This window comes from Aythya marila, assembly GCF_965140915.1.
Source record: "Aythya marila genome assembly, chromosome: 3".
NCBI classification, from domain to species: Eukaryota; Metazoa; Chordata; class Aves; order Anseriformes; family Anatidae; genus Aythya; species Aythya marila.
Window position 1 is genome coordinate 80064930 of NC_139044.1, and position 12807 is coordinate 80077736.

The following is a 12807-nucleotide window of genomic DNA, read 5'->3' on the forward strand; positions in this document are numbered from 1 at the left end:
CACAACTTCAGAAATTTGAAAACTGACCTTAACTAGAATTCAAGAGAAATATGGAAGGCAAGGGGATAGATATCATATATGCTTGACTACCTACATATATGCTATCTATTTATAGGATATGCTTGACCAGCCACATACACAAAAACACAGAGTCCTGCTTCTACATAACACCTCTTACCTATAACTTCACTACCCCAAATGCAGGCTGCCAAGGAGCTCCCAAAAAAAGAGATGAAAAAAGCTAACTCACTGCCACTCACCATAGAAAACACGAAGTTCTTGTTGCAAACCTTTTCCCCTCAGTTGCTGTTGGGAGATTAGCTTCCTGGGCCTATCCCCATTTTCGTTAGCATTTCTAAAAATAAGTGAACACATTGACCTGCAAGTATCCCAGGTAACTCTGGTGACCAGATAGCTCAGATGATTATTTCTTCCCTCAAGGTATGTAAATTCAGTACATTAGTATTAAGACTGACAGGCCACTGCAGAAACCACCACACCTCAACAAGCATGTAAATACTTCTTCCATTTGCTAACTCAAATTTAAAACGAGTCTGAAGGGGCTGATGGACAGCTCAGTGAAATTTCAGTCACTTAATGAAGTCCAACTCTACACAGAATTAGTGAAAACGCAAATACGTCTTCCTTGTGTACATACACATATTGGTTTAAGATGTAGAGAAATCAATACGAGCCAATTTTAGCAAGAAAGATTTAGTGACTTCTTTTCCCCTGGTTCTAAACAGTGTTCTGAAATTCTGCCAGAAAATACCTAGAGGCAAACTTTCAGCATGCTTGCTATTAATTCAGTTTAAATTATAGTGAAATGTTGTCTAAAAGGACTTTTTTTTTTTTTTTTTTTTTTTTTTTTTTAAGAGAGAAGAAAAATTCTGGAGACTTAGGAACACTTTTGTTTCCATCTCCCCCACAGAGAGCGAAAGGAGGAGGAAGAACCATCAGTAGGGTTGTCTCACCTTTTATTTTAACAGCCACTAATATAACTCAAGGCTGCATTGACATCCTTAGACAATTTTAGGATCTTCAAAACAGAAGGGACCTTTTGTTCAAGAAAGGTTTTGAATGAAAAATATGTATGGATAATTAAAAATTATCCTATTTGTTGAGCTGAATTAAATACCAGCTTGCACTGATGTATCTGCATATCCCTCACTGCCTTGTCTTCGTTAATAAGAGAAACCAACAGATGGAAAGAAGTTTTAAAAATAGTTTTTCTATATACTCTGAAAAAGAGAGAAAGCATTTGGTTTTGCAAGATAGAACATGATATAAAAAGAACATGAAAAATGCAAACAGCATTCAAAATGTGAACATGTGCAATGGTGTGCTTTTAAGCCAGTCCTACAGAAATCCGCATTCAGCCAAAAATAGCAAGAGCATCACTGCAAACTACAGCCATTCAAACCAAGATTACTATTCTCCACCCACCCATCAAGCTTCTCCAACCCAAGATATTTGGAAAATGGAATGTGTAATTATAAATACAAATCCTAAATAAATTACAGATGCTTCTACAGGTTTAAAGTCGCCTAAGTTCAAGCATTAAACACTTGTCTAAATTAAGTTCAAGAAAGCTTTTTAGTACCAAATGAAAACAAGCAAGGTTAAAACACTTTGTTCAGCCTGAAGCTAATGCACTTAAATTAAATGACAAATTTCCTTTTGTCAAGCCCCAAGACCATTTTAAAATTTCCATAAATTGGTATATCCACTTACAAGAAACTATGAAATCACTGTTAAAGCTCCTGAAATTCTGACATCCTGCCAGTGACCAGAAGCCAAGTGCATCATCTCCAAAGACAACATGGGTACGGGGAGGCAGGGAAATGCTTTTCTGTGTTACAAAGTTAGGTGATACTTTACTTGAGTGTTTACAAGGCCAGATTGTTCCTTCCTAATTTCTGTTTGTAAAGCCAATGGCTTTACAAATGTATATATACCCAGCTTTCTCATATGATTTCTCTTTCCCAGGTCTAACTTCCTTGTAATCCCCAGCTTTTGGGTGAATATGAAAGGATCTCCATCAACTTCATCACCTTTCTTTTTCCTCTTGACTTATCTTTTTCATTCTCTATTCCAGACGCTCTCACCTATGAATCATCCTCTTTTTCTGTCTCTGTCTCTTGGAAAATTATGTTCCCCAAGTTATCCACATTTCTGGGGTTCTGGCTAAAACATAGTATCCTTTATCCTTTACTTCAAGGCATTCAAAAGGACACATACGACCTCACATACTCCCTGTCACTATCAGTTGATTTTATTTATGCAAATTTTATACCGACATTTCAAAGCCTAATTAGAACGAGGGGTTGGGGCACACTGGTGTAATCTGGCACAACCATTCACTCCAGCCCCAGCTGTGCTGCTCCACACACCATCCACAAGGCCATGTGGGAAGAAGGAACAGCTCACCAGCCTAATGAAGAGCTCCCTCCCAACTGCTTTCAGTGTATGCAGAGATCAGCCACCACATTATCATCATTGCCATTTTGATTGAAATGTTTGTAAACTATGAATAACAAAAAAAAAGATCTTTACCATCACTTTCCTTTACCATCACTTTATTTTTCTTTTTTCTTTTTTTTTTTTTTTTTTTTTTAAACAGTCCAAACAGTCCAGAAGTTGCATTGAAAGGTTGTGTTGACGATAAAGCTCTCATCCTTGACTTTGGCACTTTCTGGATACAAATGTAAAATATTTGCTCTGGTTTTCCTTTTTTTTTTTTTTTTTTTTTTTTCCCCTTGATGACTTAAACTGCCCACAGGAGGGGGTGGTAGGTAGGAGGAACATTTTACTTACAAAATATGAATTGGTTCTACAGTAAAAAACATTTGAAAACGTATCGTATGTTTTAAAAACAGCACTATACAAATAGCTCAAACCAACTGGATTATGGAGGTTTTGAAAAATCTCTATTCACGATCACAACCAGCTGGTGTTTTCAACGTTTTTTGCAATAACTCTTTTATCTGTTCCCAGCTTCTTGGGAAATGGTGACAATGCACTGCTGCAGGTCCCCAGGCATGAGAGCAGCAAGTCGTGGCAAAATGAGACAAAATGAGAGCTGCTGCATTGCTTTAGATAAAAGTTAAATGGAGTAGTCCTAGATTAAAACAATGAAATGTCTCTCTTATCCTCTTAAAACACGATAATCTCAGAAGTTTCCATGCACAATGTATTAGATGAATCAAAGCTGACTACTCAAAATTCCTGAAATAGTTCATGGGGGAAGACAAAGCAGAGTGTTCAGCCTACTTGACACATGATCACAGCAAGGCTTAAGCGTTTTTTCTTTGAGAAAAACCTTTAAGAGTAAGCGAAAGAACAAGGTATATACTGCAAAAGAACAACATTCAATTTAACTCTGAACTAAAGTTTAAAGACAAGATAGATTTATCACAGACTGGTCATAGTCCATCACAGGCACCCGTCCTGCAATTACATCCCGATCCATTGCAAAATGTCCGTGTGCCATCTTGCTGCATTTGGGGAGTTGAGTTGTAAATAAAGACTTCCTAAAAATTATCTTCTGTCCATATGCTAATGTATGTGCTCTTGAAAGCACATCCACACCAGCCAGCTGCAATAGAGGACCTCTCCTTTCTTTTTTTTTTTCTTTTTTTTTTTTTTGGGGCGGTAGGAGGGTGCATTCTGACTTCGCATAGAACATCGCTGCCTGGAGCAAAACTACGCATGCCCAAAGTAATTTGTCTGAATGGAGCCAAACATTACATGATGGACCTTTATCACACTTTATTTAAATCACTTCCTCTAAAGGCAAATGTCTTTAACTGGAAAGCTGCTATTGTGATTGTAATTTTATTGTCATGTTAAAGTCCGAGCAGGGGAGACTGTGTAAGTAGAGAAACAAGTCGAGCAACTAAATGGCAACGTTCGTTCCGAACTAGCTGGCACACATACTTAAGAGCAAGCATTAGCTACTCTGAAAGCAATATGTAGTCTCCAGCTATTGCATATGGATCCGCAATCAAGGTAGAGCTCAATCAGTGTAGAGTGTCTTGCAGACAGACGGCTTTTTTGTTTGTTTCTTTTAAAATAATGTCACCTTTTTGCATAAAACGACAAAAATAAAACAAATAAAAGCAGCTCTGGAATTGTCCTTCAGTAGCTCAAAACTCATGTTACATTGTATTATTCACAAAGTGATTGCTTGTCTTTTGAAAAAGACAGCCACAGGATTTGTTCCCTGTCAGCTGGGTTCACATTTGTGCTCCTCTGAGGAACGTGGCAAACCAAAGCACAGAGTGAGTAAAGTTCAGGTCCATGTGTCTGTCAACCTTGAAAGTTTGTTTGGACTTTTTTCAGTCTGTCAAAACACGTCCCTGGCTCATTTGCCATAATGTAAAGAAAGGGGGGGGGGGGGGGGGGGAGGTTGTACTATACTAAAATCAAGAGGTTTTTTTTGTTGTTTCAGGTATGTTTAGCAGATGCATTTAATCAATACATTTTCCTGTTGCTTCCTCTCTCTCGTATCCCTCTAAGAATCACATTTTCTAACTACAGTTAAAAATGCTGTCACAGACGGGAAGCTTTCCCACTTGGGCCTGCCATCCCTCTGCCTCATAAGCTGTATGAAGTGTGGCTCATCTGTTGAGCTTTAAGATAATAGATGTTGCCTTTTCTTGTGAATTAAAGAATTAGTTCAGTTCCAGAGAAATGTAATAGAGACTAGTTTTTGTTAGTATTGTCTTAACTACTTAGTAGAAGGAAACTAATATACAAACACTGACTTCTCTTGCAAACAAAGTGCATTAGAGTCTATATAGGACCAAAGAAATATAGTTATTCATCTAATTCCTTACGGAAAATCCAGCTATGCAAACAGGTTCCTTTTTTACTATATATCCATTGCCTATCTGTAAGTCTTTAGTCCATATGCCTTCCAGCATGAAAAGTAACACCACTAAGTATTTTCCTGCAAGTCTTTACAAGGGAGAATGCTAATTCAAAAATATTTTGTTTTCCCAATTGTTTTTTTTTTTTTTTTGGTTGTTGTTTGTTTGTTTGTTTTATATCTAGAAGAGATTCAAGACAAGACTTTTCAATTAAATTATATTTTTATACATTAAAGTCTTTATTTAAAACCAATTTACACATATTAAGCCAATAGCTGAAGCAGGGGCACACAAGATTTTATCTGATATTTATGCAGGCCTCAGTTAAAAGAAAATAAATAAATAAATAAAAGAAAAAATACCCACTATGAGTTTGTCCTGCAGTGAGAGCTGCAGGCTCAGCAATAAGCACAGAACTGACAGAGGGGACATATCCCCTGCCTGAAGCTCACTGTAAGGCATGGTACAGCAACATCTGCTGGAAGCCAAGCTCCTGCCAGGACACCAAGACTGGCAGGGAGACACTCAAACCCCTCTATCCTTCATTTTCCTAATAAAAAAAAAGTGCTAAACATCTGCTGAAATCATCTAGTACACTTTTTCAAATAAAAATGAATGTCATCACTATTTCTAAGGTTTCTATCCTCACAAAAAGAATGCTAGGAAGAAGCATACATTCTTTCCCATCTGCTTTTTTAAAATGTATTTTTAATACACACACAGTTTCTTTTTTAAACTGAAAGAGGAGCTGACTTAGAATGATATTTAACCTAAATCCAACCTTTTCTCTTTCATTTAAACTGGGAACCTGAATGTCAACTGCAGTGCTGAAGTCTTCTCTAAAAGTATGAATTAAGTGAACTTTCAAAAATATCCATAAGACATTATTACATTTTATATGATACTCTGAAAACAAAGTATATCAGGGAAAAAAAAAACACATTCTTATTCCCCCCTCCTCTCTCTACTTAATTCTCAGTCCTTCCTGAAGGCGTAATGGAGTGCATTTAAGACCTCCTCATCACCCTTGAGCCCTGTGACCTGTGTCACCTGCCCAGCCTGAGTAGCTGGCAGTTAGCACTGTCCCCGCTACAGCAGTTCCTGAGGGAAGGAATTGAGTCAAGCCAAGGAAAGCAGAGAGCTGACACCAGCCATGGTGATGGGTTGCAGCCCGAACTTACAGCGGGTGCTCATGTCCTTCAGTGCCTCTGCCAGTTTGTGGACACTCACAACTAGATGAAATTTGCTTAGTCAATGGTGCCAAGAGGTTGCATCTGCTTGCACAGGTCCCTTTCCCAAGAGCGAACTGGACCACAGAAGTGACAAACTGTAACACTGGTAACCTGCTGAAAGAAAGCACTCCATCTCATATACATTGGCAACCTGACCAGCATTCATGACACAGGAACAAAAATGTACCATGATTTCATGAAAGTCACTTTTAGTACCATGTCTTCTCAGCCACTGTTAATAGAAAGCTTACTTAATCTTTTTAGAAAAAGCTACCCCCAAAAACTGTATAAGCTGTTGCCCTAATGGTGTTCATTTACAGCTAAACAGCTACTAGAACAAAAAGTCCTTTACACTCCTTCAACATTTTCATTCTCGCCCTTTTGATTGCTTCCACGTAAGGAACACACGCATACAGTTTTTGGAGGAGGGAATGTATAATCTTTTTTTGGACTATTTTCTGGTGGACTAACTTCATTTAGATTGCAATCTGAGAGAAAATAAATTAAAAACAAGAACAAAAAAATCCAGTGGCCACTCCTCCTCAAGCAGTATTTTCAGGTTTAAGACAGAACATCACCAAACACAGCCTTCCCCACCCACCTCCTCTCCCAGAGGAGAGGACACAAAAAGGAGACTTGTGAAATAAGACTTAAATTTAGACCGGAGAGTTGGTATTTGCTTTTTTTTTTTTTTTTTTTTTTTCCATGAAAAAGAAAAAAAAAAAAAATCATATTGAGAGACTTTATATACACTCAAGTGGATAAAGGAGGGCACAAATTCCTGCAAGGAAACAGAAGAAAGTAAATTCTCTGAAGCCAAGCAGGAGCTGCTGCTGTACGAAAGAAAGCAGACTATCAGCAAAGGAAAATAAAACCAATGTACCAAACCTAACTACTTCCTAGGAAGAAGAACGTAAAAATATTACTAAAAAGTCTGCAAAGCAATTACTTTTGCTACATTTTCCACTCAGCAATACTACATCTTTTATTAAAAAAAAATATTGGAGAAGCCATTTTTAATCAAAACTGGAATTACAAGCTCCTCAATAGACCAGATAACTAGTGATCTAGATTCAAAACATGAACGGTTTGGCTTGAAAAGCAAGAATACTTGTTTAATATCTGTTCACAAGGAAGCAGAAGTGATTCAAAGGACTTAGAAACAAATAAAAACTAGTTTTGTTTCTAGTAGTTGTGTATTCTTCCAATTTAACCCTTTTCCCCCCCTCTTCCTGCTGCTCTTTCTTCCTTTTTCCACTGTTTTCATCTACATCAAGTTGTCTTTTTCAGGCAGCCCAAGCCCATGTAAGTAGTTTGCCATATCTAAGCTCCTTTGTTTCTCTTAGACTTTATTTATATTCTCCTGTGCTCATATTAAAATATCCCAACCAAGGCAGCCTAGGGAGGGCAGATGCAGAGATGAGAAGTGGATGAGTTTCAAACCCAGAACACACGGGGTCAGTGAAGAACAGGACCCCTGCAGCCCCTCACTGCCCCCTGCCCACCTCCCAGCAAGTGTTGAGGGATGGAAGGGCACAAAGGGGGCTCCATTTCCCCATCCCTCCAAATCTCTAATCACCAAGAGAGGGACCATTTATTTCTGATTCTTTCACTCTCCCAGATGAGCTTGGCAAAAAATGTTGAAGAATAATTCGACAAAATATTTCTTCCCTTATGAGCAACTTGATAAACAAAAATGTAAAGAAAAGAGGACTGCAATTGGAAATGAACTATAATAACTGTACACTTCATGCATTTGTATAAACACACTGCAAGCCCTGCCAATTTAAAAGACTTCTTCCACCACCCACAACTACTTCCTTTTATCTTATCAGAAAAAGAGCTGTTTGCCGCTGTAGGCTAATTACACCATCTGTTTAGCCCCAGTGCAGCAACACTAAGACATAGCACATTAACTCCTTAACTTTCCCACATGGAAGTGCCTGGCGTTGCCCTCACGCTCTCAAAGACGTGGGCTGGGCAGAGGGAAGGGAAAAGCAGCCTCCTGTTATTTATATTCCCTCTTCCCCCACCACAGCTCTGCTGCTGGACTTCACAGGGATTTAAGCAACCTGACAATTTCTCTCTAGCTCACCTCAGTACAATGGTGCCAGTTGTCACGACCAGCAATGAAAAACATCAATCATCAGCGCACACACACAAAGGAGGAGGAAGAGCCTGGGCAAGCCCGCGCTGCTTGTCACATCGAGCGAGCTGGCTCTCTCCTCAGCGGTCAGAGAGCGCTGGATTTTGAGTTTCCCAGGACACAGGAGATGCACACCCATGCATTAAAAAGCAGTATTTCTCCAACTTTTAGATAATGGGAAATGCACACCAGCCGTCTGCCTCTCTGAAGCAAATACATCCCGGCCCATCCATCAGGGCCAGAGAGAGCCCACAACACAGCAGCTGTCCCCAAAGGCACCGCTCGGCAGGTACCACACACTGGCATGCTGGAAGACATCTTCACAAGGTCCCTGCACTCTTTTCTTTCATTCTTCCCCAACCCCATCTCCTCTTCCCCCTCCACTCCTTTAAATCAGCCAGAACACACAGGAACCTTGCTGCTTTGAACACCTTATTGAAGTCAGCCCCAGCTGAAGAGAAAGGGGTGATCATGGGACACGAAGCACAGCAGGCTCAGGCAGACAGCTCAGGAGTCCCTCCAAGCCCCGTGCTGTCATGTTCAACATCAGCAGCCTGGCCCCATAGGAGCCCGTCACTCCTCACTCCCTCCCAGACCCACCGGGCTGTTTATGTTCTCTCCATCTTCTCTTCTCGCATACAGAATTGTGCAAGAAGCCATTAACCCAGCTGATTTGGGTACATGGGCTGGAAGCTGAATGGAAGAAGTGGGAAGGCAGAAGGTGAGAGGGCAGCCACCCCAGCAGGGCAGCTGGGACATGCAGATAACTGTAGCATCCTCTCCAGGCAGCAAAGCTTTAGCAAGGAGGGAAGGTCTGTCTGCATCCCTGCAACTATCAGGAATTTTCTTCCACAGATCTGAAAGTTAGCAAACTTGAACCTACCTGAATGCATCTGGGATTCTTTGTATCTCCCTCCCTTTCCCCCTTTGGTAAAAGCATTCCCACATTTGTAACATGGTGCTACTACACCCCCATTACAGAGACACATTCCAGTTGAGAAATTGCTTTCATCAGAATATACTACATGTTACTGATAACCACTAAGATTCAGCCAAAGGCGAAAGGAAAATCTGTAGACATTTAACATCACTTTGCACTGCTCAGCCACATAGCTTTATTAACTTATTTATAGATTCCCACTTCTGCTATGTGTCACATTTTCAAAGGAAAAAAAAAAAAAAAGCAGCTTGGGGAGGCTGGAAGGGGGAGGTACAGAAATAAGAGAAGGCTTCATCTTACAGAGACTGCTCAGGAGGACAATTCATTCATCTGTAGAGCAGCAAATGCATGGGTCACAGGAAACAGGATGCAAACTGGGATAACAGAGAAGGGGAAAAAAAGCAAAGGTGGATTGAGCCCAGTTACGTTCAATAACTTTCTTGCCCTCAGGTTCCATCAAAAACGTGAGGTATGGATGGGGTAGGAAATAAAGCAATTACATGCTCTCTCTACTGCAGTATTATGCTTCTTTCTTTGCTTATTATTTCCTATCTAGAAACAAAGTATGCAGGTATTCTTCATGTTGCATACAGAAATTATAAGTGTTTTCATGGATAGATCGCTCCTGACCTTTTTAGTGATGAAACTGTTCAAAAGGGGAAAAAAGGCAGAAAATTACTTCGATCAAGCATTTGCAAGTAAAGAAACATTAAATGCTTGGACAAAAAACACCCAGATCATATCCCACAATTTAGGAGCACTCTGTGCAGGGCAACATTTAATGCAGCCACAGCTCAGTGAAACTGCTGGAGGAGCAGGCTGGCTCAGATTCAGGGGCTCGCCATCAGTAAGGTCAGCGTATACACTATGCAAGACACACTTCATGTGGCACTGTACTTGCTTCTATTCTCTGAGGCACTTTCCTATCACGGAGATAAAAATGTAAGATGAAGCATCCAGTGCCATGACAGCCGTATCTGCCTTCCAGCTAATGGAAAAGTACCAAGCACCAACACCAGCCTGCAGAGAGGAGGATCTCGCTCATCCACTGCTGTCATTTAACATGTTCCCTTCCCACCCACGGTCAACAGCAAGGCCAGGGTAAGTCACTAGGTAACTTTATTAACCAGGTAATCCATTAACTTCAATTGGAGGACAGAAAGTACATAATCTGCAGTTATCAGCTTCGAAAAGGTGTTAAGATGAATCTCTCCGTTTTCAAAGTTGCTTTGATACATTAAGCTTGTAAAGTTTGCCAGACAATCCATAACTGAAAGGCAATAAATGTTGCAAAAACAAGTACAGTTGATAATGTAAAAGAAATTCTACTAACCAGCCTAATGTATTCTCTTACCACAATTTACAACACATCTGTATGCTTAACATGAGAAGGTAAACAAAACATTTATATTTTACTAGTAAAATAACATTTCTGTTTGTTTAAGAGGCAGGTCCCTGCATTCCCTATACTGATTTGTTCAAAGAAATGGTTCACAAAGAATTCCTGTACCCCAACACATACTTACTTTAAACCAAGTATCCTAATATTGGCAATCTTTTTTTTTCTTTTTTTTTTTTTTAAAAAAAAAAAAAAAAAAAAAAAGAAAAGGCATAATTCCCCCTGAGAAAACTGCTGTTCAGATACAAAGCAATGAAGGCAGTTTGCTGTCCCATAAACTGTAGCTCATTAAAGCACAAACAAAACTAGCTTTAGTTTTACATGAAGAAAGGGATTTATGGCTTGATGAGAAACAAATTGCCAAAAACCCCAGTGCAAACTCACAACCTAATTAAACGCCTTCTGTTATACATAGCATGAAAACTACCACCACTGCTTTTTGTGCCTATAAAACCACTCTTCCTTCTAACTGTTATTTACCTCCTGTTGACCAAGTGTAGGAAAATGCCGGCATGCACCCTTCAGGACTTCCAGGAGCTCCTGCAGTCAGTACAGCTCTGTGTACTGCCACTTGTGCTTCTTTGCAAGCTAGCACAAATCTATGCCCTCAAAGAGAGGGGGCTTTTTTTCTGGGTGGCATGCATCTTCGACATAAAAATGCATTGTAAATAACTTAATTGCCTTGCTAAGTTACATCAAGTGTAATACATACCACCAAAGGTTAACTACAGTGCCCATTTCCCTCACCCCAAAAGCTCGCTAGAAAAGTCAGACTTATGAAAGATGACTCCCTTGAAACATTTGGCAGTCATACAGTCAGATTATGTAAGTATACATGGAATGCTAAGTACCTATTTAGTATTTCATTATCTCCTTAGCAAATAGTGCCATTCTATCAGATACAACACTTTATCTTGCACTTTTTAATTTTGAAAGCAAGCATCCATTAAAAAATGAAATGATTTAAAACAGAACTCCTAAAAACAAACGAAATATTTCAGCTGTACATGAAAACTAAGCTATCAAAGCCTCTCTGTGAACCAGAAAATAAGAGAAATACATTCTGCAGCCTAAGCAGTACAAGTCTTGATACTTTCCAAGATCCTGGACATAAAGTAAAATTCTGACCATTTCAACAGCAAATTCTCACTCAATACTTGTCTGCTGCCACATCACTGAGTCTTTCAGAAGACTTCTTTCACAAAAGGTATAGTAATCATCTGTAAGGTTCAAGGCAAAACACAGAACACTTCCTAGAGTTCAAAAGTCCTTAGCAGAATTAAAACACCTATAATAAAAAAACACCACACAGACTACTTCTCATATCTGGAAAATCCTAACAGGTCAGCTGCAAGCCAGAAGTTTTGGTAAAGAGCCACTGGGGAGCCCTAGAGAAGGGAGAGATCACATCCATAACAAATGGCAGTGGGGAATTCCCATTTGCTATTGTTCTCCTAGGTTAGGTTTCTCCACAGAGAGAGAGGTCTCTAAAAACTTCATACTAGCAGCAGATACTGTAACTCCCAAGCATTAACAGACTTTCAGAGGAAAACGAATCTGACCTTTAGTACAGCAAAGTCAAATTTCTGCACCCTAACAAAACATTTTGTAGCCTGATGAGAGTCGATCTGGTCTAGTAACACTTCCCTTCAGAAAGGCCCCAGAAAAGACTGCCCTTAACTACTCTGGAAGTGTTAACTGTCAGTTTGAAATAAATAAATAAATAAACCAAAATAGAATAAAACCAAGTTCAACAAAGCATGCACTCTTCCAAGAAGCAAAACACTGTCAAAATCAACTTCGAGCATTCTGGAGGAAAAATAAGATCAGTGTGACAAAAAACATGTGAATTTACGTGTATACTCTGGAATCAAATCCTCACATGAAATACTGTCCATATACAAGGCTGGTTTATATTACCTTCAGAGAAGCCAGAATACATAGCTACGTCAAGACTTTTTAACACTGCATTTTTCATACACGTTGCAGGTTGCTCACGAGACTGATTTTTATTTTTAACCCACACAACATCTCCTACTATCACCACCACATCTATTTCTTCACTCCATGCATTTTCTTACATATGAGGAAGCAGTATTTGTGTGGCTCCTGTAGAGCTAGCTACACCAACATGCTGATCAGATTAAAGAGACTTCACAAGCATCTAGAAACAATGTGTGTTCATGATCACCTTGTAAAAATAGAAAAAAAATTCA

At 39.4% G+C, this 12807-nt stretch overlaps 1 protein-coding gene across 5 annotated transcripts in view; it reads right to left on the reverse strand.

Moving 5' to 3' along the window:
- Nucleotides 1-12807, reverse strand: part of PTPRK (protein tyrosine phosphatase receptor type K) — a 413945-nt gene that overhangs the window by 359718 nt on the left and 41420 nt on the right. The window contains exon 1 of one of the 5 annotated variants that reach the window (XM_082758360.1): nt 11072-11309. The exons of the other annotated variants lie outside the window; for them this stretch is intronic. Within the exon in view, the coding sequence (XP_082614486.1) occupies nt 11072-11105 (34 nt within the window). The 5' untranslated portion in view covers nt 11106-11309. Of the gene's footprint in view, nt 1-11071; nt 11310-12807 lie in introns of those variants that run through there. 5 annotated transcript variants of the gene reach the window in all.